General features: G+C 38.7%; 1 protein-coding gene across 1 annotated transcript in view; it reads right to left on the bottom strand.

Moving 5' to 3' along the window:
* The window catches only part of pde8a (phosphodiesterase 8A), a gene marked incomplete at its 5' end in the record, with an annotated part of 52,569 nt that extends 27,054 nt beyond the window's left edge, over positions 1-25,515 (bottom strand). The window contains 1 exon segment of the mRNA XM_024295686.2: positions 25,388-25,515. Coding sequence (XP_024151454.1) covers positions 25,388-25,515 — 128 coding nt within the window.

The following is a 25,515-nucleotide window of genomic DNA, read 5'->3' as shown; positions in this document are numbered from 1 at the left end:
CAGAATTCCTCCTCTCCGTAAACAATCTACACATGTGAGAGGGAATACAAAGAGGAATTTCAGAGCATGCCGAGCTACAGTAAATCACTTCTTGCTAAATTGTAAGCCTTTAAAAAGTTCTGTTAAAAAACAAAGAGAAAGGGGGGAGGAGAGAAGAAAAAAAAAGCTGATTAGCCCTCGGTTGTAGTGGAATAGACGTCATTGTGACACTGGGCTGTTTGTTGTAGTTGTCCACAAACAAGGAGTATGAAATCAGGATGCCTACAAGCTGATGCTTTGTGATCATCTGATCTTTCACAGACACGAGGACTTGGGTCTCATGATAGCCTCATGCGTGCTGAATGGAGAACACGCATGTTAGTGTGTGCGGCCACACAAAGACAATTAGCATGCACAAAACTGTCACAAACCGCTTCTACAAAAGCGTTTCACTCAGCAAGACAAAGTTGTCAGATCATATTTTTATTGTCCTGATTTGTCTGAAAACTATTGATTTTGCACAGAAATTTAAACCGCTTCCACTGCAGATAGATGAGGGATTTAGCCTTTTCTACAGTTTAATGCTAAGTAAACGTGCCAGATTGTGATCACACATATGCATGGGGCACATAGGAATCATGTGTCCACTGCTCTGTTTGCTGGTGAATTAGATAAGGCCAGGCCCTTTATGCAGAGGTCTCGGACACAAAGCCTCGCGTCCAACTGTAGCCAAGCAGGACCGGTGCACAAAACTCCATCCAGGGAGACTTCCCTCTCCAACTGGCTATGACACAACCAATCAAACAGCTGCAGAGGTTGTGCAATTGGTAGAGCTACCCTGAAACACACACATTTACTAAACTAAAACAGTATACTGTACACACACACATGCACTGCAATGAACCATTCAGCCAAGCGTTTGCATCTCTAAAACATCATGCTTGCAGTCAACCAGACACAAAGCAGAGGAAGTCTTGTGAGCAACTAGGCCATGCTGGCAAGCCCTGTTCATATGCTACACACTGCTGCTGGAGCAGGAAGGACTCCTGGAAAAGGTTTGTTTACATTTTCAGCAGGTCACTTCTTTCTAAGACATGTTTTTTCTAAATACAGGTTTAAAAGGGCATGAGGTGTTCTGAGAATTAAAGCTGAAAAAAAAATTCAAAAAATTTGATCAAACACTGTCTACTGCCCAGATAGTAAGTCATCAAAATAAATATAAACTCACAGGTAGTTAATCTTTACATTTAGTCATATGGGAATGGCTAATCTTATGTTCAACTTTTAATCAATAAAGAAATGTTAAAATAGTACCAGACGGATGGAGGTTTGATACAAGAGAATAATAAACAGACCCTCAGTCGTAAAAATGGAGGATAAAACAGTTTAATCTAGCAGTTCAGTTCAAATAAGTTAAGTTCTTGATGCCTGCATTTATTTTCCAGCTATTAAAAAAAAAAATCACTTATGTTTTTTCTGTCATGCATATGCTAAATTAAGGTAATTTTGCAACTGAACTGGTTTGATGCAAATTTGTGTCACTAGGTGTCAAAGGAATAAAGATCCAGTACAATGAAAACTATGTTTTTGTAGCATTGTTCTTATAATGATGGACACAAAAATTATTTAAGATTAAAACTGTGTTTTGGAGAATTTCTTTATTCGAATCACGAAGGATCAGAGCAGATGAAACCCCGCGGTTTGAAAAAGCTTGGGTCTGTACCTAGTAACTGCCTCGGGCGGTCCAAAGTCTCCTTTCTCCCTCCGCTACAATTCTGATGTATCCGCTTGAAGACAAATAGATCCGTTACTTTTTTTTTTCTTTTTGCTGTGCTAATGTTAGCTAAGGTTTGTGAGGAGCCAAAAGCTAGCAGGAGAGAGTGCAAACAAAGGGATGATGGGATATTAGCAGCTAATTTCCGTGCCAACAGTCCTCTTCACACCCCTGGTTCAAATTTCCGATGAAATACTGACGGACTGTAGAAAATATGTTAAAAATCGACATAGGCTTTTTAATTAAGGCAAAAAATACAATAATAATTATTTAAAAACCACTTGGAATGTTTTTACAATGCATAAAAATATAGTTGGAGCAACACTTTAAGCCTTAGAAATATAATCAAAGCAAAAATACAATATTTGTTTGGTCTGAAAATACCCAATGCAAGTCTAGTTTCAAGTCTCAAGCTTTCAAGTCTCAGTTCAGTTTCCATTATCAGCATTTCTAAATCATTCCCACTAATATGAATAAAAAATTGTATTAATTTAAAACTTATAGAAAAACACCCAATTTACATATACTTGTTTTAAATGTGACTACTTAACCGATATCTGATCTTCCAATCTTTTCAGGTTCATAAGGAGGATTAAAAAAGTAAATCCCTCCACTGTACATCAAAATGTTCGATGTACACCAACAACTTTTCCAGTTTCAATGACAAATAGCCTTTAGCAGTCAAATATGAACATCTTTACTACTTGGCTTGACCTGCTTCCATTTTGTATAAGTGGTGCCATTTACTTAAGCTGGGGTTTGTCATGTTTGATATTGGAAATTTAAATAGCTCTGTGTAGACTCTCTGGTCAAGGTCCTTTTTAAGACAATATTGACTAAGATTAAAGCAAATTTCTGCCATCCACCCATCCATCTATTATCCAGGTTTGAGCAGAGAGAGACGCATTTTAAACAAAGATGTTCAGAGCTCTCTTGTTCCAGCTTCTCTTCCAGTTCTCCCCATGGACATTTCCAGGCCAGCACACTGGTTCAGTCTCTCCATAGTGCCCACAGGGCCTTCAACTGGTTGGACAGGCCCAATACCTCACAGGAAGTCATCTTGGGGGCATTTTTGCCAGATGCTCAAACCACTTCAGCTCTCTCTTTTCGATGTGGAGATCTAGCACTATACTCCACGCTATCCCGAGACCCCATCTACCATATGAAGGAAATTTTTTTCCTGATTTTATCAGGTCATTTTTAACCCACAGCTTAGCAGAGAGTGCATCTACAATCCTTATCAGATAGTGTCAACATGCACCAGTCTGACAAAAGGAACACAAAGGATTTGTAAAAGTCAGATTAAATACAATATGAATATTCACTTAGTTAATCTTGGAATGTCATTTCAGTGTTTCTGCAACACGTTGAAACCAGCAGCTATTCAGCTTTTTTAGAAAGAAGGACTGCTGGGTTATCTCAATAGATAACCTGCAAATAAAATTCTTGCAGCAAGTGTTAACAGTCTCTTCTGTCACTTTTAGGTATGGTGGCCTGTTGCAGTGAAAGTGCATGAGGCTGAAGGTCAGCTTGGGTCTGCATAAATAATGGAACATTTCTGCTTCCATTCACTTCAAAAGTCTCGTTTTGCAGTAAATTAACATCATTTTCAGATGTGCATGCATACAAAGCAAAACTTTGGTGCAATAATCATTTTTAAAACATCTTTAAGTGTAGTTCTCTAAATAGAACTTGTGTTTTTGATCCAGTTTATAACTAAAGATATGTTTTTAGGCCCTAATTGATGTTCTAAATGCTCACATTAAAAATATAGAAAAATCTCCAGTTCTTGGTGCCATGCAAAAGAGAACCTGCAAGCTTCAGTCAAAACACTTGTCTCACAAAAATATATTTGTTAAATGGCCTCAGTAAACCTACCTGCTTTGCCCAGCTTTAGCCTTCATAAAAACAAAGATTTAATATTCCTCCTACAGTTCTTGCTGATCTGACCACATGAAAGCTGATGCTTGTTTGTGGTCAATCTTGCATTCTGTTTCCGCACCCCTAATGCATCTCAGTGGTGAATCCAGTGAATCCAGCCATATAGATGTCCCGCTCCTCCTCTCCTGCCAGCTCCTCACAGACACACACACAGGAACACACACACCAAGAACAGCGGAGGGGCGGCCTTCCACTAAAGTGAAAAACAGGAAATTGGATGACATTGTTCGGTTTGCCGACGTCAGCAGTGACAGATGGAGTAAACAGTTTCCTCCACCCCAAATGCAGGGACCGGGATGCGGGGAATCTTGGGATGCCGGCAACACTCATGCCAATTATAGGGGGGAAAAGTGCAGGGTCTCCCCGTTCTCTGATCTCCACACCTCTCCTTTCGACAGTGCTCTGTTTGTTCACAACGTTCCTCATCTCACTCCGAGGTAAGCCCTTCCTTTAGCCCCTCCACATGACGATAAGAACATTATCATACAAACAGATGAGTCACCAGCATTAGACAAGATCAGCGTTTTTGCCTCACAATAGAATGTTCTCGCAGCTCAAGTTAGGGTGCTTTGCATGTGCTTGTGTTTTCCCACTCTGAAAGTGTGAATCAAATGGAGATGAATCAATGTTCTTGATTAGGTTTGATTAAGGCCTGCACTCCCTGCCACAGGTGTGTGTGTGCACGCTCTGTCCCAGACAGACTCACACACACGCTACATCTCACACACTAAGTGATGAGCTAAATGGCACAGAGCGACACATCGGCCTCATCTCACGCTGGGCCGCTCAGATCGTAATTTTAGCCGCCCATGCTGTGTGTGTTGCCTCAAAGAGAATAATTCGCTTTCATGTGTGCCCACAGGTCTGAACTGCTTCATAACAATGGAGTTTCAAGCTCGTCCTTAAATCAGAGAGTAACCTGAAAAAAAAAAAAAAACTGGTTTCGTTAGACAACTTGTCTTTGTGGAAACAAAATGCACGTGGCTGGTCGATGTAGCTGTATTGATGCTTATGGAACCCAAGACAAACAATCCAAGTTAGAAAAGAAATTATTTAGTGCTTCGGTTTATGCATATGGAAATATAGCGATGGAAGTTACAGAGTTTAAAATACTAAATCAAGGAAGAAATGTAATTTAATAAAGTCACAAAGTGAGAAACTAAGCATTTTTGAGGAAATTGGCAACAAATACATCCAAAAATATAATACTGATTTAAAGCAGGATTAACCCTTGACATAAAAAAGAAATCACTAAAGTTTTCAAGTAGATGCCAACTTAAGGTAAATTTGGAGGTGTTTTTTTTTAATAGACAAAATATTTCAACGATATAGCATAAATATCTCAAACATACAATTATTATTAAATATAGATAACTCAGAACAAAGCAAGATTTCAAATCAGAAAATGAGAAGGAAAGAAAAGAAAAAAGATAACAGTAAACAATGTAGCACAAGAGTAAATATATAATGTTTATAAACATATTTTTCTTAAGATAAAAGAAGGGATATGTATAATAACTTGCAGATTCTCAGAAAAATAAATGCACAAACTAAGGTCTATTACCTCTTTAAAAAAATATTTCTAAAAACTAAGATAATACATGGGGGATAATACATTCTTTTAAAGTAGTCTTCCACATAACTATTTTATTTTTGAAACCAACAAAAACTCGTGGCACTGTCAAAAAACGACATTTATGGATATACAATTTTGAGAATATTTTTTTAAGTATTAGTATCAAATTCTGCTTTTTTGTTTTCTGTTTGTAGACCAAATTTAAAGTTTGGAAATTTAAAAGGGGGAAATAATCCTCCCCCTTCACATTCCAAATATGAAAATCATAAATCCAAAATCCCATAATAAAGCAAAAGTAGTTTGCATAGAAATGTTGACACAGATCTACTCATGGTTTGATGCATATTTTCATTAATCGGCATATTTACATAATTTAACGACAAAAATGTGGCAGAAAATACATTGAGGTCAGATAGTTTCTGTTTTTACTTTAAAAACGTTTTTTGGCAATAAATCTTTCACAGCTTGAAGCCTGTTTATCTCTCCCAAACCACTGTATAATAGTGCCACACTTATAATAATTTGCACCAAGAACATGAAACACATTTTAACTCACGCACAACTTTTACGTCTTCTATCCTTCATACATCAGTATTAGAAACAGCACAAAATAAAATCCTTATCAGTAAAAACCACCAATTCAAATCATTACTTTAGGCAGCAATGACAAACTGCAATAAAACATGCAGTACAGCTGTCAAATCTAATGAAGTAAACCAAAAGCAAATAACAGTTATGTGGCTTGAAAAAAAAAAAAAAACTGAAAATATTCCCATTGATAACACACTAAACTTTCCTTCATGCATAACTGTACAAAAATATATCAACTCTGAAAGGTTTTAATTTTTTTTATAAATCAGTTCCATTGTATCATGCAGTCCTCAGATGAAACAGCTCTTGTTGCAGATCTGGTTTCCCCCAGAGCTTGGGCAGTAACCATGCCCCGGGCACTGGGTCCTACACTGGGCTCACACTGTAGTTACTAGGTCATGTGTTCGAATCTAGGTACATTCAGAGTGAGATTTGTGCCTATAAGGAGATCCAGTGTTAAACTTTCTTGGCTGGAGTGACCCTCTAAAATAGGGCAAAGCCAAAAAAAAATTAAATAATCAAGTGAAGTCAATGAAATCAAATTAAATTAGAGATAAATTTGATTTAAGGAATACGTCACAAAAAATAAGCAATTTACAATGTAGAATTATGTGCACAATATTCTGCATACAAGTCTGAATTATTAGACACATTTATGTCACAAAGAGGTTTTGTTCCATCGGTAAATTCCTCTACAAATGTTTCAGAAGCTTACTGGTTCCAAATCTGAGCGCACTCACCAGAGTTAACCAAACATCAAGTTCTGGAAATGTTTATGGAAATTTATTTTGAAAAATCCAGTACATCTCCTTCTTTGTCACTGAGTTTTGTTTGTGCTGTTGCTGCAGTGGAGCAACAGCAAACTCAACGTTTATCCTCAGTTCAGCAGCATGTAGCGCTGCTTCTGGAGTACCTCAGAAAAGCACGGATATGCCTTCAGTCTAGAATGATTCAACGAGCAGAGATCCTGAACCATTCAGTATTTACATCAATATTTATGTCAACAAAAGAACTGATAGAAATTACATTTTTTAAATGAGCCCATTCAAAGAAGTGAGAGCAAACACGTTTCAAACAATCCATGCTTTATAGTCTGATACACCAAAACTCAAATCAAAATTACAAACTTTATTTCTGCATGGTGTCGTCTCCCTTTGTTTTTTGTAAACAAGCAGTATAAACTCCAATAACTGACTTTATGTCAAAGCATACTGCGTGTACCAAAGGATTAAGATACGGACACACCAGCCATGTGACAGGCTCATTGACTGTATATTCACTGGACATCTCAACCCTTCCCGTCCGTGTTCCAGTAGGAAGTACCTGCTGTTTCCAAGAAGGTCAAAATCCCATACACTTCCATTGAGAAAAAGATCGTTATTTCTCAGTCATTCTTGCTCTGACATCTTCTTTTTATCATCTTCTTTCTAATCCTAAGATTTTTTATCTTTATCGCAATTTATTCAAGTTATAACCTGATGGCTCAGTAAAAGCATGTGGCGCCCGCTGACTCCACCTCGAACATTTTGTTGGCAGATTCTCCCGAGCCACTTGCAGTAGAAGGGGTGTAGACTTCCAACAAGCTCACTCATGATTGGTGACAGTAGCTCTTCTAAAAACATGAGTCAGACCGACTCGGACCAATCACCGTCAACGGGTTTCAAAATGGCGGCAAACGATCAGAATCCACGGTGATGGCTTTGGCATAATTTTGCAAATGCCGGAGGTCAGTCATTTTTTTTTTTTTGTGTGTGTGTTGTCTAAACTTTGTTTTGTCCAGTGATGTAATAAATGTCTATGGAGGTGCTAATGCAGATCTTGATTGCAAATATAGCCCATGGTGTTCACACTGGACAAGCAGGGAGGGATTCTTTTTTTTTTTTCTTTCTTTTTTAACAGTTTACTAGCACATGTCCACCCCCTACAGTTGGAAGAGAGTTCGTGAGAAATGTCGAAGTGGTGCAAAAATCTTAGAATTCCAGACGCGCACAAACGAAAAACATTAATTTCTCCTCCATGATCTGCGACTCTTCCGTTAATCCCTCATTTAATTTGAAACGGTGGTTCACCAGCCACGATTTTAGTATGTAGAGCCGAAAAACTCTTAAAAATGTGCATAGCTATGTATGAACGCAATAAATTTCAACACAGAAACAAGTATTTATGTGCGTTTAGATTGACTTTTCATTGAAAGTGGAAACTTGAATGAGAAGCTTAACACTGTTTTGTACATCTGAGGTTCATGGTAGCATTAAAGTGAGGGCAATAACATAAAAAAAACAGGAGAAGAAAACCAGGAAAATAACTGACATCACTTAATAAATGGAAATGGTTGATTTCCATTCTTGATTTTTTTTTGACAGTTTTGATTTAAGTATTTTTTTTAAACGCTCTTCATTTCAGGTACTAAACATTCAAAAGTAATATTAAAAGAGACTAGAAGATGGTGTTATTTTAGGTTACGGATTCTCAATATGCAATCTAAAGATTGATATGCTGCATGAATCAATAAGTTTAAGACAGCCAAAAACAATCCTGATACAAAGTCAAATATGGTTTTATAGATGCAAACTGATTTGGATGGATTTGGAAACAGGAATGCCACAAACAAGAAATAATACATTAAAAATGATTGTAATTATCACCTTTTTTTATTTAAAAATAATATATAGAATAATAGCCTTTTTAAAGTCAGCAGTAAAATAAACAGTTTTTCAAAGTTCATTAGTATTTCACTCCATCTATCAAGCCCCCCACAGCATAAGGAGAGATGCACACCTTCTACAAAGACTAATCAAACCTCTGTTTGTCTTCTACACTTCAAAACCACACCTGCACAAATGCGACCTTCAGGGAAGAGCCAGAGAAGAACTTTGTTTTTTGGTCCTCTCAACATGAAGTTCATTGTCATTGATGGCAAATAGACATCTAAACAATTTGGAAACAAGCTCTAAAGCTGTGTTTAAAAGAGAATGAGCTGTAGATTTTAATGAAAAACAGTCCCCCAAATAGCTAAACCTCTGAGGTAGGGCTCCATTTTTGTAAGAAAAAAAAAGATGAAACAAGAAAATGGGTTTAAACAAACGGATGGAACTATTTATGACAAAGCCCCAAATTCTCCCTACAGCTTAAAACACATGCTAATAATTAAAGACTCACTCTAAAAATGTTTTGATCTATTGTAAAAGTGCTGATGATGCATTTTTTTTGCCCCCCAAAAAAACTGTCATTTTCAAGGATGTAGTTTCTGCAGAGCAACAGAAGTTCACTAGAAATGTGTCTCTAAGTTGGACTAACCCCGCCCCCTTTTCCCTTTATGCTCTCTGTACCAAACAAGCTCTTTTTCAAACTGCATTTTTCGTTTGCTCCTTATTCACAACAATTCAATTTAAATAAAAAAATTATCAGAAATGCAATTTTAAGCTTAATTTTCTTCATCTGAAAGCTGCCACAAGGACATTTACGATTTTCATCAAACTGTAAATAGTAAATTCTTCACAAGAATACCACAAAAAGATCATCCAAAAAATAAAATACTCAAAAGCACAAAAAATGATGAAAGAATTGATTAAAAATACTTCTGTCAGGTCACCGGTTGAAACACGAATCAAAGAGGTGACAAAAAGTGTTGACAAAATTCTATTTTATGCGACTTGTCTGAGGGTTTGCTGTTGTTGAACTCCCATAAATACATAAATAAATAAATATAGTTTCACTTTTTACAGGAATCACATTGTACATCAAATGCCGTTCAGAGATGCCACAAACTCCTAAAATGTTTGCATCCCTGCAGCACACACGGCTTCACAATTTTCTTGTCATAAAAAGACATTTTTATTTGTTCATACCAAAAATATGTACTGGTGAAATCACCACAAGACCCACCCAAAATACAGCCTAAATGATCTTTTAAAAACTTATCATTTTACTTCATATGTTGTTCTTAAAAGTCTAGAGTCCAGGATCTAGGCTGGGTGTTTTTCTCCTGCTGGATCTCACAGTCAGCCAGGCAGAAGGCTTTAGCAGATTCACTGACATGGCTGGGAGAAACTAGGCCAGCGTGGATCCGTTTGTCCCAGAACTTGGTCGTTTTTCTGCATTGCTATCTCTGTCTCTGTGTCTGACAGAATGCCCTTCACTTAGAGGGGGAAAATCAATCCCAGAGAACAAACGCCAACATCCTGTGAAGAACCTGCTTCTTAGGAAATGTAATCCTTTATCATGTAACCCAAACAGTTCAGACCTCCACAGAAAACAGAATGTATTGACTTTATATTCAGCCTGTTTGTGATGTGTGGTTGGGATTTAACAAGATACATCCTGAAAAAGAGTGCATGTGAGATAATGCACTGTAGAAAAAAAACAAATCACTATTCATTTTTGATAAACACACCAATATTTTATTTTTTGGCTATTTTATGTTTTTACTACACATTAGATTGCATGACAAATTATAGAAATCTAAATAAAATGACCAAAAAAAAAAGACTTTGTCAACTTGATATAATTGCAACTAGACTTAAAATCTAAAGCAATAACACACAACATTGTTTTTATTGTGCTCTTTTTCTGAGCTGTTCAGCTGTTTTCTTGGTTATTACTTCAAGAAAAAGATAACAATAACATTTACATTATGTTTTTTTCTGAAAACACAATGGAAACGATATTTAAAAAAAAAAAAGGATTGTATATAACTTTTGTGATACTTTCTTTAAAAAAAAGGAAAGCTAAAAATATTTATTTAATTCAGCTAGATTTCTAAATATCATTTTTTTTGTTAAAACTGTACTAATAAATAAAATAATGCCACAAAGAGAAAGTTAGAGCTCGAAAGGAATTCAGTTGATAAGCATGTTGGCTATTTATGTTTGGTACAGTACAGTATAGTATAGTATGGAGTTTAACTCCACTCTGTTTTGTGCTAAAGTCATGGCTTTGTTCCACATAACAAGCATTTAAATTCCATCAAACTGATTAATGTGTTGGATAAAATTACCATTTTGTCTGAGGTTTATTGTGCTACTTTCATCTATCTGCAGGTAAAAAAAAAAGAAATAAACATTTTTTTTCAGTTTTAAATTAAGCAATTGTTCATCCATTAGTTGTCTGTACACAGACAACACTTTTCATTAAAAGACGTGGTAAAAGTCTTTGGAGTTGTAGAAAATCTGAAATATTTATCAGACTATATTATGGAAAGAAGCTCAATCGTTAACTGATAAAAGTGACAGAAAAATGCATAAATCTGTAAAATTTAAGAGAATAAACCTGAAAAAATACACAAATTCTGGAGGACAACCTGTTCGAGATGCAACTGCCCACTCACCCTTGCTCATTTATTCATGCAATTATGTGTCTACTGCAAGGGGAAAAAAAGCTGAAATCATACTTTTTTTATTCTTTTCAATTGAGATTTTCCATCTTAAACGTATCCCCCTCTTGTTCTTATACATTTTGACCAAACCTACAAACGTAGTATTATGTGACCAAGTGTGGTGTCTACTGGCAGCGTCGCAACAAATGTTTTAAAGTCTTTTTTCACAACTACTGGAGATGAGCTGAATGCAATCCGTATGGGGCAAACAGGTGGCTGACATGAAATTTTAAGACAGTAAACCACTTAATGAACCTCTTAAAACCGAAATACTTGTGCCAATTTTTATCTATAGGTCATGCTGCGGGTGACAGATGGTAGTGAACACAGAAGGGTGAAGTGGGTGAGACGTAGGCATGTCCTAAGGATTTTTCATTTTTTTATCCTCCCTGAAGTCTGCGTCCTGCACAAGGCCCCCATTAGTGCTGTTCAAGGAGTAAGTGCGTGCTCCTTGTGAGTGCGTTGCACACTCCATGCTTGCAGCCTGACTATTAGAAATTAGACAATCAGTGTAGTTTGTGTGGAAATCCAACAGCAGACCTATGTGCACCTATGCATCATGTGCACACCCTCTGCATGCGGCATTAATAGCTTAGCCAGTTAGGTTGATATTTCAGACACATTGTGCATTTTATGGTACAAGCTTAGAATCACCTGTTTCACAAAAGCACGTTAGTCACGAGAAAAAAAACAAAATGGACTCAACGGACGCCCATTCATTCAACTGTCACAAAAATATTCAATGACTTTTTGCCCCAGTCTCAACTATAGGGGCTGTTCATGCACAAAATGAAGTACTTGAATTTGATGGTTACCTAGAGAATATCCTATGTATATAACATTTATACATTTTTCTGAGAGAGGTACATCCATGCCATATTTGGTGCTAGTACCACATAATGCATGATCATTTTAATAACCGGCTCCACAATAAAGAGCAAGAAAGCAGACCTCATGAATGACTGAGGTGGAGTAGAAGTGCTCCGTACGACAGCCTCACTCATACATCACAAATGTATGCAACTTACTTTATCCTTACAAGTACTTAACGGTACACTTGCCACAAGCACGACAGTTGATCATTTTACTCTCATGGCGTCCCTTAAGGTGGTCGCTTAAAGAGAACTCCAAAAGCACACCTGCTCTCATGGCGGTCACACCTGACCACAACTCTCCACGGGTCTGGACAACACAAAAACCTACAGCACTCATACGGCATGTGACTACGGTATAAGAGGACATAGTCAAATACAAAGGGGCACAAGAAAGAAATATATTTACATTAAATCCAATACAGCAGTATCAAAAGCTTTCATGAAAACATTACTATTAGATGATTTGAGGCAAAATAATAAATAAAAAATGATGCATGATATATAAAAGAACATTTATCAAACATACAGGAATGCACGCGCACACGTTGGGAAGGAAGCAAGTATTTCACAGGAGACAGATCTTGTCCCGGAATTCAGTCCCAAATGCCCATCAGTGACGTCTGAGTTAGCAGAAAATGGATAGCTTACTTCATCCTTAGTGACCTGTCCTCATTTCTCAGAAGTGTTCCACAGGTTCTGGGCATTGGCTTCAAGCTCCACACAACCTACTAGATGCCAAGCCAGTTCAGTCTAACCTATCTTTTCTGGTTTCCCATAAAATATTGATAAATATCTTTCTTTTACGTGATTTTTTTTATGTAACACTAGAACTCCATGTGTACACCATGTGACCTTGGTCTGTCAGCACACAGCATCAGCTTTGACATGTACTTATGATCTCTGTGCAACTGTGAAAGAAAGCACCTAGGTTGTGGAAAAAGGCCGACTCCTGGTCATGTGAGGAGCATCCACGAAAGAAATACATAGGACACTTAGTCGCAATTGTGAAACTGTGACTGCGACTTGAATTCAAAGGAGACACGAGACTGTCATACGTCTCCCGAGGCTGTTAATTTATCGTTCTTCCTGAGTTCCTTGATTTCTCCTCTTGACCCTTTCATGCAGCTTCTTTGAAGCAAAGCTCGCAAGAGCGACAGTTTCCAACATAGAAAGAAGCAGCAGCTAGCTCCCCGAAGTGACCGCTTTCTAGTTTTTAGGAACATTTTCAGAGAAGAAGCATCGAGTTCAAAAGCTTTTCAACAAGGCCAGTAGCCAGTGTGAAGACGGCGTCTCTGACCGGTCCTGAGCAGCTGGTGGGTCAGGCCAGCTGGGTGACGGTGCAGAGAAAGCAGGGCCAAAAACAGGAGCCTTAAGTTCAGCAGCAAGCAAACTGACTTTCCTCACTTCACTGTTGAAAAAACTATCTCAGTAACACCTTAGCAACATCTGGCGTTTGTAAATCTTACAGAGAAGCCCAAGCAAGTTGAGCTTTTATGCCTATGCAAGTGTTTTTTTCTTCAGTGTTGTGTATCAGGCCCCTCATCTGCCACAGACTTTAATGCATGTAGACGAGAAACAGAAGCTAGAATATAAAGCCGGTTCTGTGGTTGCAGAGGCAGCTCATACAAGTTGGACATCAGCCACTTTATAATTAAACTACAGCAAAACCAGACAGAAGGAGGATGCTAAAGTAGACAATTTGAATGAGCTTCAAACCAAGTTTCTACACGGACTGGAAGGGCTTTTAAAAATAGAAGGCAGCTGCAGGCGGAATAGTGATTATTGTGTTAGCATTGCAGCCAAACCTGATCCAGGTTACATTTGTTTTCTGCAGGAGTGTTATATCAGAGTGAGGCACGATACTGTGTAAACATAAACCCAGAGGACCGTTTGTCACATCATGTCATTACATTTCTGGGTAGGCGTAAGAAATGAGCTAAAGGATAAATCTGGCTCAACAGACCTGCTTCAGATTGGCCCTTACTAAGTCATTTTCAAGTTGATGTTTTCTGCACACCGACAGACCATCTCCAGTGATGTACTAAGCAGGCATTAAAAAAATTATGTTGATTCTTCTAATCAAGAAAGGTAAACTCATTTAGAGAATAATAGATTTCTCTTTTGGGCCAATATGTAATCCTCGAGTTATCTGCTAACACACATCCACAAAAAATGTTTAAATAATCTATATCCATGACCAACTGCTTTAACGAGACCTCAAACTGAAGAAGGGAGCAGCCATGTGATGCTCTTTTATAAACTTTCCATGATTTAAACTTTGATCATCATTTGATCTATTGTAAAATTGTTCCCAGTGGTCTTTTAATTATGATTGACGTTTTTAGCCAAAAATAAATAAATCTGTGTTGCTTTCTGAGACATAGTTTCTGCAGAGCAGCACGAGATTATTAGAAATTCACCTTTGAGTTGTGGGTGCGACTGTTGGCACGGAGTATACCTTCCCCTTTCACGTCTGTTTACGCTTTCACCTGCTAGCTTACAGCCCCTCACAAATCCAACCAGTGCAACTAAAATGGCGAGCAATATTGGAGATATCCAGCCGTACAGTTGTGGCCAGATGAGGAGCATGAAGACGTACATAAATCTGTTCATCTGCATCACATTGGAGCAGAGTAGGGAGCTTGTGGCCAGCAGAGTTTAGCTTCTACGTTACAACTATAAGGTTTAACAAACAACATTTTTTCATCTGCTCCTGATTCTCAATGATTTAAACAAAGAAAAACTCAGAAAGTCAATTTTAAGGTTAATATTCTTAATGCATGTTCATTATCAGAAAAATGCAACACGAACATATTAAAAACATGAAAAGACGATTCTTATCGGAGTGGGTCTTAAAAACTACATTTATTGGTTTGCAACCTTTGCAAATTCTTGGGTTTTACCTGAAAATTATTCTGATAGAGCCACAAGCATAAACCTTAACAGGGGTTTAGTCCATCAGACAAATCACAGTAAATTAATTGAATGGAATACAAATCCAAGCAAGGCACTTTCTTCAGTTTTCACCTTCAAGGTATTTCTGTCCTTAACCAGATTACAACCAAAATCCACATAAGACCTTGACAATCCTAAGCTATCCAGGGCTGTGGGGCAGCCTCCTTGAAACTGCCCCGTCTTGTTTTGCCCCGCCCATCTCTCCCAGCTTCACTGCCTCCTTCATTTGCACATTGTCTCCTTTGAAAACATCACCTTTTTAGGAATTAAAACAGTTTTTTCTGACTTCTACCAGAATGGCGATTTTTACTGAGGGTCATTTGCAGTCATTGATCGAGTGAGTGTCATTTTCCATCGTTACATCAAAGACATGAACTGAAAGAGCTTTAAAACTTGAAGGTGCACTGCCAAGTTCAGGGACAGTGGGCAGTAATCTTACCAGGAAGCTTTCCATTGTGGTCAGCCTCTCCTGTAAAGTCCAACCGAAAATACATGACAACAAAAAAAGAAGCCAAAAACCCCCAAAATCCAGCTACAAAAGAACAAACATATTTCCCAGTTATTTTACAAATGCTACACCCAAATATACAGCCTAAAAGTACCCCACTTCCTTATCATTGTAAATGCAGGACAATAGTGATACATCCACATCATCCTCGACTCTAGGGTCCCCACCACTCCCCAAAGCTTCATTAAGTTTTGTGAACATGTGAAAAAAAAGGCTTCTCCAGAGCTCTTCAAATGGCTGAGAGTGCATTAGATAAGCACCCCTACCCCACCAACCACACACCTCCCCTCCTTCACCTGCTAAAACAGGAGCGCTGATGTCACTGTTGCATGAGGGATTAGTGAGCGACATTAGCTGCAGCTTGGCACACAAGCTATGCTTGATACAAACACGGACACAGGCACACACTCCAATAAGGAGCACAGAGTAGGTTAGACTCCATAAGCCTCATTATTAAATATACTTCAATTTAAAGAAATAAAAGTATCTCAGTTGAGATAGTTGGTTGCATGCTTTTGAGCCAATCAAGCAACGACCTGTAAGGAATGTAATCCATCTGGTGCAACAGGTGCTTTCATGCAGGAATGCCTCAACTATTGTTCACCCCTATTATAAGCATAAATGCAATCTGCTGCCTTTGGTTGTTTTCTTAACGCATGTCCATATTTCCTATTGTAGCATCGGAGCAGTCTCATAGTTTCCACTGAAGCATTTGTGGCTTGCTTATGGCATCCAGCAAGGCAATCTAAATGTAGTAATGCGAATGTTTAGGAGCTCAGCCAATATCTCCAGACATCTCCTAAAGAAAAGCCCAAGCAAGAGACTGATGAGGAGGACGTGCGAAAGAATGACAAGATTAAATCAACTCTAGATAAAATGTCAAAGAACCATAACAGAGTTATATAGTGTTCTTTGACATACCAGACTGCAGCAGACATACAGTTTCAACCTCAGATGATGGGAAAGCATTCCTGAATTACAGAGCAATCCAACTTTGTAGACAAATATAGACATTTACACAGTCAACGACCTAAAAGCTATAAAAAAAACTGTCTATGCAGACAAACTGTTTCTGAAAAACTGAGTTGAAGAACTACTTTTCTGTATGCAATGAAGCTTCACTGAGATGTTTGTAGACTCGGATCTTTAGAGGCTTAAAAATATGGTCAGACTTTTGGCTAATCATCAGCACATGTTCCAAAGAAAGGACATCGATTTCATCTTCCTTAGCTCTGCTGTTCACTTAATGTGCCCTGAAAACCACATGCCAATGTGAACAACATCTGAATCTCCCTAGTCTTTAAAGCCCCCTCCACCCTCCCACTATCAGGATTAAAAAAAGAGCAGAGGGCTGTGGCAAGGCCAAAGGGGTGGACGAAGTCTGTCTCATATCTGCATGACTCTAGATGGACATCGTAGGATCCTTTTGGGTGTCATTGGGGCAGAACATGTGGACTGATAAATTGGGGTGGTGGACTTTCTTTAAAAAGAGACCAAGGGTATCTATTTGAATGAACTACAAGGGGATTGCACTTCCGCTGGTCCATCTGCGGTATGACTCCCTTGCAGGGAAGCCGTTTAATGACAGTCGGTTGGTTTACGTCCTCTCCATTGCATCTTTGTTGCGCATCCTCTACCCCTAGCTTCCTGCCACTCCCGTGGCTCTCCTTGCTCATGGCCCTCCTTACAGACTCCTTGTAAAATGTGTGTTTTGTGTCATAAAAGAAGTCATGCTTTTAAAAATTAAACTTTCGTCATCTATGTTTAAAAAAAAAATAGACAATGGTGTGATCTGTCACGTTAACATCAGTCATCGCGTGAGTATGTCACCAAGATTTATTTGAAAGTACGACAAAAGTTTTTATTTTGAAACCCGGACCTGTTACCCATTTCTCCAGCTTTTTGCCCTGAAATCGTCGTGACGACGGCTGAAAATAGAAGTCCTTGTGTTGCAGAGGGACAGACGTCAGAGTAATGACGGAGGTTATATTAACATTCTGATTGATTAATAAACAATAAATTTTTATGTAGTAACGCAACGGAGACGCAATGCAATGAACCATAGTAAAAAGTCAGTGTGGACAAAACAAGGTATTGATGTCACCTTTAGAAAATGCCTTACCTCTGGCCCTCGCAAAATCAGGCCAGAGCCTTCTGCGTCACTTCCTGATTGTCTATAAATGGTCCAAGTCGCTCTGAGTCCCATTTTTAGAGGAACTACTGTCACCAATCATGAGTGAGATTGTTGGAAGTCCACACCCCTTCTACTGAAAACAGCTCAGCTGTCAACTAGGGGTTTGAGGTGGAGGCCAGCGGACACCACATGCTTTTACTGAGACATCTGATTGGTCAGCTTATAACTTGAATAACTTGGAATAAAGAAAAGAGTATCATGAAAAGAAAATAGGATTAGAAAGATGTTAAGAAGAATGTGTCAGAGTAAGAATGGTTATTCTGACAAATAAAATGAGTAATAATCTAAAGTCTATGGGATTTTAACTTTTCTCACAATATAAAATAAATATGCAATAATTTTTTTTTTTGCAACTGACTCAGAATGAACTTATGTCTAACCTGTCTTGCATTAGAATGCAGCAACAGCGGCTTTCTCTTTAAAACTCTGGGAGGGAAAAATTGCATTTTTCAGGATCAAGTTTGCTCTGCCACTGTTTTTTCTAACCCCTCAAGATAAGCATAGGTTAAATTGCGCAATATGCCTGCAGTTGTACTACGAATCACTGAGGTATGAACAGGGCCACAGAATGCCCAACAGAGAAGAGGCTCCGCAGCAGACTCAGGAGAGGCTAAAGAGATGCCTCACCTGGCCTAGAATAGCTTCAGTACGCTCCCGGAGGAGGTGACTAGAGTGAGTGAAGTCTAACACTACATTCACACCAGGCTTGGAAATCTGCATTTTTAATAAAAAATCAATGTAAACGCGCGTATGTGCGCAAGGTTTTAAGTCAGTTTTTGGGCTCTACATACAAAACAAGTAGCCATGGAAAATAAGCCAGTTAAACTTTTACCAATCAGGGACTCGGATTTGGTAGTGACGTGTCCTTTTCAATTCGCTTTAGTGCCAATCGTTTGAAAATTGATCATGGAGAAGTAATTAATAACTGTAGTTTGTGTCTATATAACACCAAGTCTTTCATACATCAGAAATAAAGCCATGACAGAAAAAGCCTGGACCAAGATTTGCACCACTTTGAAATTTTGCAACAAGAGTCTTCCAACTGCAGGTAAGTGAGTTAGTATTGGGTAGCGACAGTCCAGTGTGAACCCCATATGCTAAACGCGCGTTCAAGAAGGCCTGTTTACCAGGTTCACATCCCTGGTGTGTATGTAGCATTAACTTTCTGCCTGAGACAGTTTCTGATCTATAGGAAATGGGTAGGTGATTAAAAATGCAGAGAAAACTTCATAATGTCGCAAAAACTCCTGATTTAAGTCATTGTTTAAATTTGATTAACTACTTCATTTTATCTATGTCTCATATGTTTTCTTTTTCTTAGCATGTGTATGCGTCCAACTGGAAATTTTATGACACATCTACACAGAAATACTGAAGTAGAAAAAATAAATAAAAATAAAAAGACTCCTAAATGCTTCAACATAGCTGCTGTAATGTGACCAACCATCACACTGATCATGATAAACAGACCCTCTCAGGGACTATCAGCTTTGACATTTTGGACAGGGTGCAGCCGGTCTCTGCTTTAAAGTACACAGCAACTGCATGACAACAAGACCCCTGGAGATGTTCAGATGTTGGGGAGTGGCAAATTCAAGAAAGAGCTCTAAAACCAAACCAGTGGACCTGAGCCCACTTACTTCTGCATTCCAGTGAGCCTCTGAACATGAACAGAGTGTGCTGCAGCAAAGTAAACACTCACAGAGCCTTATTTTTGGAAAGATTAGCCTTTTGGTAATATCATGAAGATATCACATGCTGATCTTATGACAATAAAGTTTTTTAACCTGCAGGGTGAGCACAAATAGCTCCAAGTGCGGCTTCATTTCGCCAAGACTACTTGAAACACAATAGGCGGGTCTGTTTTGCAAGTGCATGCAACCAGTTGACACCCAGCAGTGGACGAGTCCTCCGAGATGAAGAGACTCGCTGTATCTGCACTCACGTTGCCGCCGTCGTGTTGGCTGCAGACTATTGAAGGAAGTGGTTCAAAGAAAACATATCGACGCCGCGGCGTAACATTTAACTCTGTACTCTTGGATGTTTTACGCACAAACAAGCAAGATAAGCCTCATGGCTGCTTTCACAACAATCAATGGAGCTTGGTTGCTCTCTGGGCCCCAATCTTGCTTCCTCCTAACTCCTCCACGTCATGTGCCATTGAAGATAAATGACATTGCAAAAAAACATTTACGTTTTCTCCTCTTGTAGACCCTTCTGACACTCCATGCAGGAAGGGAAAGACAAGGACGCTGCCGGGCCTGTTGTTTATAGAAAACATACCAGCACATGCTAACGTCTCTTTTCATATCAGTGAAATGAAAGGCGCTCAAATGAAAACTGAAAAATGCACTGAATCAATACATTTGAAAGAAATTGTGGAACATTTGTGGAAAATGTGCGTTTTCTTCCCAGTCGTGGGATCAGATAACAGCCTGGTTGCTGTCGTAAATGTGACACTCCAGTCAGCCGCTTATCTCACCACTCAAACTGGAAAGCGCGGGACTCCACCAGTCTGGTTCTCTAAATATAACAACACACTCTTGGCTAAAGCCTAGCTATGTTTTTTCTGTGCTGGTTTAAATCATGCCTCCATAGCTCTGTTCTGCATGTTTTCCTGCTGCTTGCTATGGCCACGAGCCAAGAGGTAGTGCCATGCACTGAGCTATAAAAGACCACAGTACGTATACCCATGACATCTTTGATAAGGGACAGATAAGCACAGTTCATCTTTTTGGTCCATGCAGCAGCTGTAAAGACAACAGCATGACCACAGAAGTCAACTGAATGCAGCATTTGTTACTGGGAGCACAGAGGGACACAGTTTCTACAAACATCTCTGGTGATGGTAACGACTGGTGGCCGTAAACTTGTAGTGTTTGACGAGCAATCGCAGATCAAGCGTAATGCAAGACGAGCGACAAAAGAAAGAAAAGCGTTGAACATCTCCAAGCGGAAAAAAAAGAAAGAAAAAAAAAGAGAAGTAATATCAGACTCTGTCCTCCCAGCCAGCAGGAAAAGCACAGTGGATTAATTCATCACCATGCTAAGCCTTTGCCCTCTTCTGGAATGAATTACCCAATGATTCTCAACTTAGACTAAACACACACGCACGCACACACACAAACACACAACTGGACAGAGACGGCGTGCAGACACAGTAGGAGACAAACTTGACAAATACAGGGAGTCTCCTCAGGTCAGAGGAGTATCATCTCCTTCCACACACTCTTTTCAAATTAAGATGTAGCATGTGAGGTGGTTGGCTTAGACATATTGAGTTAGCAACTGTTAAATGTTTAGCAGCTGATAGAAAAAAACAAACCTTGTGCAGTTTGTTACCACCAAATTTAGGAGTGTTGAAGGGTGAAAGACGGCTACTTCCAAAACACCACAGTCTCACAACGAAATGTATGAAAAATACTTTTTCTTTTGTAACAGAGCTTTGATTCTGTCAGAGATCACTGACGTTTCCATCAAAAATTGACTAAAATCTAGTCCAGTTGTGGAAAATATTAACAAATATTCTTGAATTGAGGCAGTGTGAGTTGTGTACTAATTGTACAAAAATATATTTAAAAAAAATGTCAGATTATACCAAAAATAATTTTAAATGTCAGAATACAAAACTATAGATGGATTTAAACCTAAAACAGTATTCTTTTGGACACAGCCCAAACTTAAGACTTTAGATCTGGAGAAGAAACCCTCATCCAACAGGTCCCACACCGAACCCTTTGTGGGAATCACAAAAAAACCCATCAGTGCAGGACGGCATCATCCACATCTTTAATGCATCCAACGAAAATAAAAACAAGAATAAAAATATATATAATGCAACAAACAGTGCACATTTGCAAAGCCTCACCACTGACATTTCCAGTCCAATTTTAGCTAATTATTATATCTAATTATATTTTCTTGGAATTGTTTCAGGTGTGTATAACAGGTAAGCATTAGGACTTTTTGACCTTTTGACTGTGACATCTAGAAAAGCAGGGCCTGTATTTACAGAATGCTGGGCAGCAGAGTAGAAACAGCTTGAAGTTTCCAAGAAGTGTTAAAGAAAACAGTCAACACTCCACGCTCCATCCTTACATCGCCGTCTCTGACCTTTGTGTTGCCATGTGAAGCCATGTTACATTTAGGAGTTTGACAGATGCTTTTCTTTTACCAAAAACATACAATTTAGTGCTGTTAGACCAGTTAGTATGATTTAATACAGTGGCGATATTTTTGCATAAAAAGTAGGGGCTTCTAGTTTGGTTGCACTGTACAATTTTAGGTGTAAAAGTTAGACCAGTTTTTGAATCCTGAACAGACATTGTCAAAACATTTATTTTATCCTCATTACAGTTTCAAATTCCTTTTAAAAAGGTTCATAGAATAAATGTAAATAGGATATATAGTGGGGGATTTGTATACGGTCACAAATAACTGCCACCACATGATGAGGAAGCAGAATCTGTGAGATTTCATGCAGCCGCCCAATTTTTTTGAAAATCTTCGGTGTGGTCATGAATGTGCAGAATGGCACGCTGGCTGTCTTTATGTGGACGGCCACCGTCCAGTTAGAGCTGCTGCCGGACGGTGATCTGCCATGTGGACGCCCAGCTGTCGCCCGATTTCATAATGGCGTCATCTCTACCTTTACTGGGTTCCCACCATGCGACCTCGAAATATGCCGGGCCGGCGACTGACCGATGTCACATTTTAGAGAAAAATTATCCAGTTGCTGTGAAATTTTAACCCTTTTCTTCCACCGCCTCCCGATTACAAATGCCAAATTCCCTGAAGAACTTTCTTTTAGGCAGCTGTGTGGTGGCATTTTTGGATACGTGACTGTAGTCTTAATTCCACATAGTTATAAATTTGATATTTTTAAAAATGTGTCTTTAAACTAAATGATTTATGCATCTACTGTCTCTTATTTTTTTTATAAATATACAGAAGTTCAACCAAAGATGGGTCCTAAATCTATTAAAGATACGCTTGAACTTATCCAAATACAAAGAAAAGATTAAGTCAAAGCCCAATAAGTTTTGAGAATTGTCTAACCTATAATAACCTTACAATCTAACACTGGGATTGGAGAATCGTTTTAATATTTATGACTGCAAGAGGGGGACTTTCATTGGAACCTAAAGGAGAATTTGCAAAGCTGGCTACACCAGTGTCGCCTTTTCAGGACAAAGCAGTGATTAAACCAAATTTGTAGAGGCCATTGCTGCCAAAGATTCACCTCTAAGTTTCATGCAGTGGGACACAGGATTTTTATGTTTTCAAAATGGTTGATATTTTTTTTCTAGCAGCTGCCCTCTAAAAACCCATTTACAATTTGCAAACATAGTTTTAAAAAGAGGTTTCAGAGTTGTCAAAGCTTGTGTCATCATTGGCTGATGTGATATCTGTTCACTAAAAGGGGTGGAGGTGTCGTAAACATGACAGGGGGAAAAGGGGGGCAGCAACAAGGTTTGGTTTGATGGAGTCGACGGGATGGACAGTTTGGACAGAAATAACTAAATAAACCTTTAATGGTTTGCCAAATATATTTGGGCTTCTGTTAAAACACCCAGGCAGTCTGCCCATGTGCTAACATTGTGTTGGAAACCCTTGAGATGTACGTGTTTCTCATTAAAAATTAACTAAAATTATACAATACTTCAAAAACAAGCTTACTTAGTCCCTGCAGAAAAATGATCAACCAAATCCATCTTTTGGAAGTTAAAAAAATATAAAAGTAAGTCGCACACAGCTTTACACCTTTTAGTAGCCTCCTCACTTTTAGAATTGTATAAACTTTGTCGTTAAGGTGGGAAGGTGCTTGATTTCTTTAAGGGGGGGCAATACGACGGCAAGCAGCAAGGCCAGATAAACAATATTTTGTTTGGCTGAGGTCTTTCTCTGTCTGTTAGGCCACACACACACTATCAAAAGACCTTGTACTTGAGCCTTATCATCGCCATAGCAGCCCAGATGGTAACGTACCCTTGACGAAGACTCACATCAAACTCCCAAACTTCTTTTGACGTTTTTTCTCACATTGCAGGCACCTGAACACATTCTTCACCTTCTGAATGCACATGTAGACTTAAAGCTGCAACAGTACAAAAAGAAACTAAAAACTTCCCAAAAAAAACATGTACGAAGAAAGATAAAGTACTTTCACAGGCGCTGCAGTTAGTCCAATAAAGTTAAATTGGAGTAGTGCTCCTAAAGCTCAAAGCAAGATGGGATTTACTCGTTTGAGTGGCCTAACTTTTAAAGGAGTTCAAATAGGAGAGAAAAAAGCGGAAATTCTTCACATTCAAACATAATAATAGTGTCATTTATTGATAAAAATGTATTGTTGAGTTGTTGCAGACAGAGGAGACACCTCCAGCTCTAATACGTTGCAAGAATTTTGTCCTTTTTCAGTAACGCCGTGGCCCTATTTAATCTAAGAAGTACAGGCCATTCCACGAGAATCAATATTCACTATTGATCCCTTTTAGGAGAAGAAATCAAAATAGGAGCAGAGATTTGAATGCATCACAGCAAATGTAAGCATGTGCGATTTAAAGGACAGAATTGTTTTTTTTTTTTTACATTAAACCTGGGAGGATGACACCTTATGGAACGGAGATTAACCATTTCCAGCAGCAGGAGAAGATTTGTATACCATTAGTCTAACTCAATCAGGAAGCTAATTCAATCAAAAGCACAGTGGGCGTCCTGACATGGGGGCATCTGTCACACCGACTTCTCACTGCATCCTGTGGTGACATTTGGCCACAAAATTAAGCTTGACACAGCCCGTCAAATAGCCTACACTTTTGTTTTTTTGGACAAACAAAAAAAAAAAAAAACACATTTCAGAAATACACAAATCTGCTCACTCACGGCAAAATTTACAACATTTCCTCCTAAGTGGTTTTTACTCTTGCTGATGCTTTGAAATGCTATAATGTTGATTTGAAGACATCATCCAGAGACAGAGTGACTGCTCTCCATCACACACTGCTTAATTACAGAGTTTCCCATCAGCGGGATGATGCTCCTCCACACTCAAATGAAAGCTTTGCTTCCTGCCTGCTTGTGGAGCCGTTTTATGTGTTGGTGGAACATCTTTCTCAATTACTAAAAAGTCAGAAAACCTGCTAATCTCAATGATCAATTAGTCTCTGCAGGCGGACTAGCTGTAATTTAGGTATAAAACGATACAAAAGCAGACGTTTTGGTCAATTTTACTCATATTTGAACAGTTGTAGGAGATGAAACACGTGGTTTTAATGACAATTGGAGGCAACATACTAAAGAATGGCTGATAGGATGGTGCAGATGTGACACCACCTTTGCTCTGTGGTTAAGAGTTACTAAAGCTCCTTTATTTAAAAAAAATTCTGGAAAACAAGCTAAGTTGGCTTCAGGAGTTCAACAAGTATGGTAACATTTAAGGTTTTCGTCATGCAAATTGTTGTCAAAATCAACAGTTGTGTCTTGTGATATCTAAGGCATACTTTTGAGTATTTCCATACCCATTGTCAACATGTGACGTATTTTTGTCTAAAAATTGGTGACAAACTGAATTCAGAATGCACACTTTCTGACACTGAGTGGAACAGAATGAAGTTGCCTCACCTTACAGCTGGGGGGTTTCAGGGGTAGTCCAGAGGCAGGATTTCCTTGATGCTGAGTGGCATTAGTCTGCTGGGGTGAGTGGGAATCCTCAGACTCTTTTCCATGGTAGACCACCCTATCAGAGATAT

The sequence above is a fragment of the Oryzias melastigma genome, linkage group LG3, assembly GCF_002922805.2.
Source record: "Oryzias melastigma strain HK-1 linkage group LG3, ASM292280v2, whole genome shotgun sequence".
NCBI classification, from domain to species: Eukaryota; Metazoa; Chordata; class Actinopteri; order Beloniformes; family Adrianichthyidae; genus Oryzias; species Oryzias melastigma.
The sequence above is the reverse complement of the archived record's forward strand: the minus strand, read 5'-3'. Positions and strand labels throughout refer to the sequence as shown.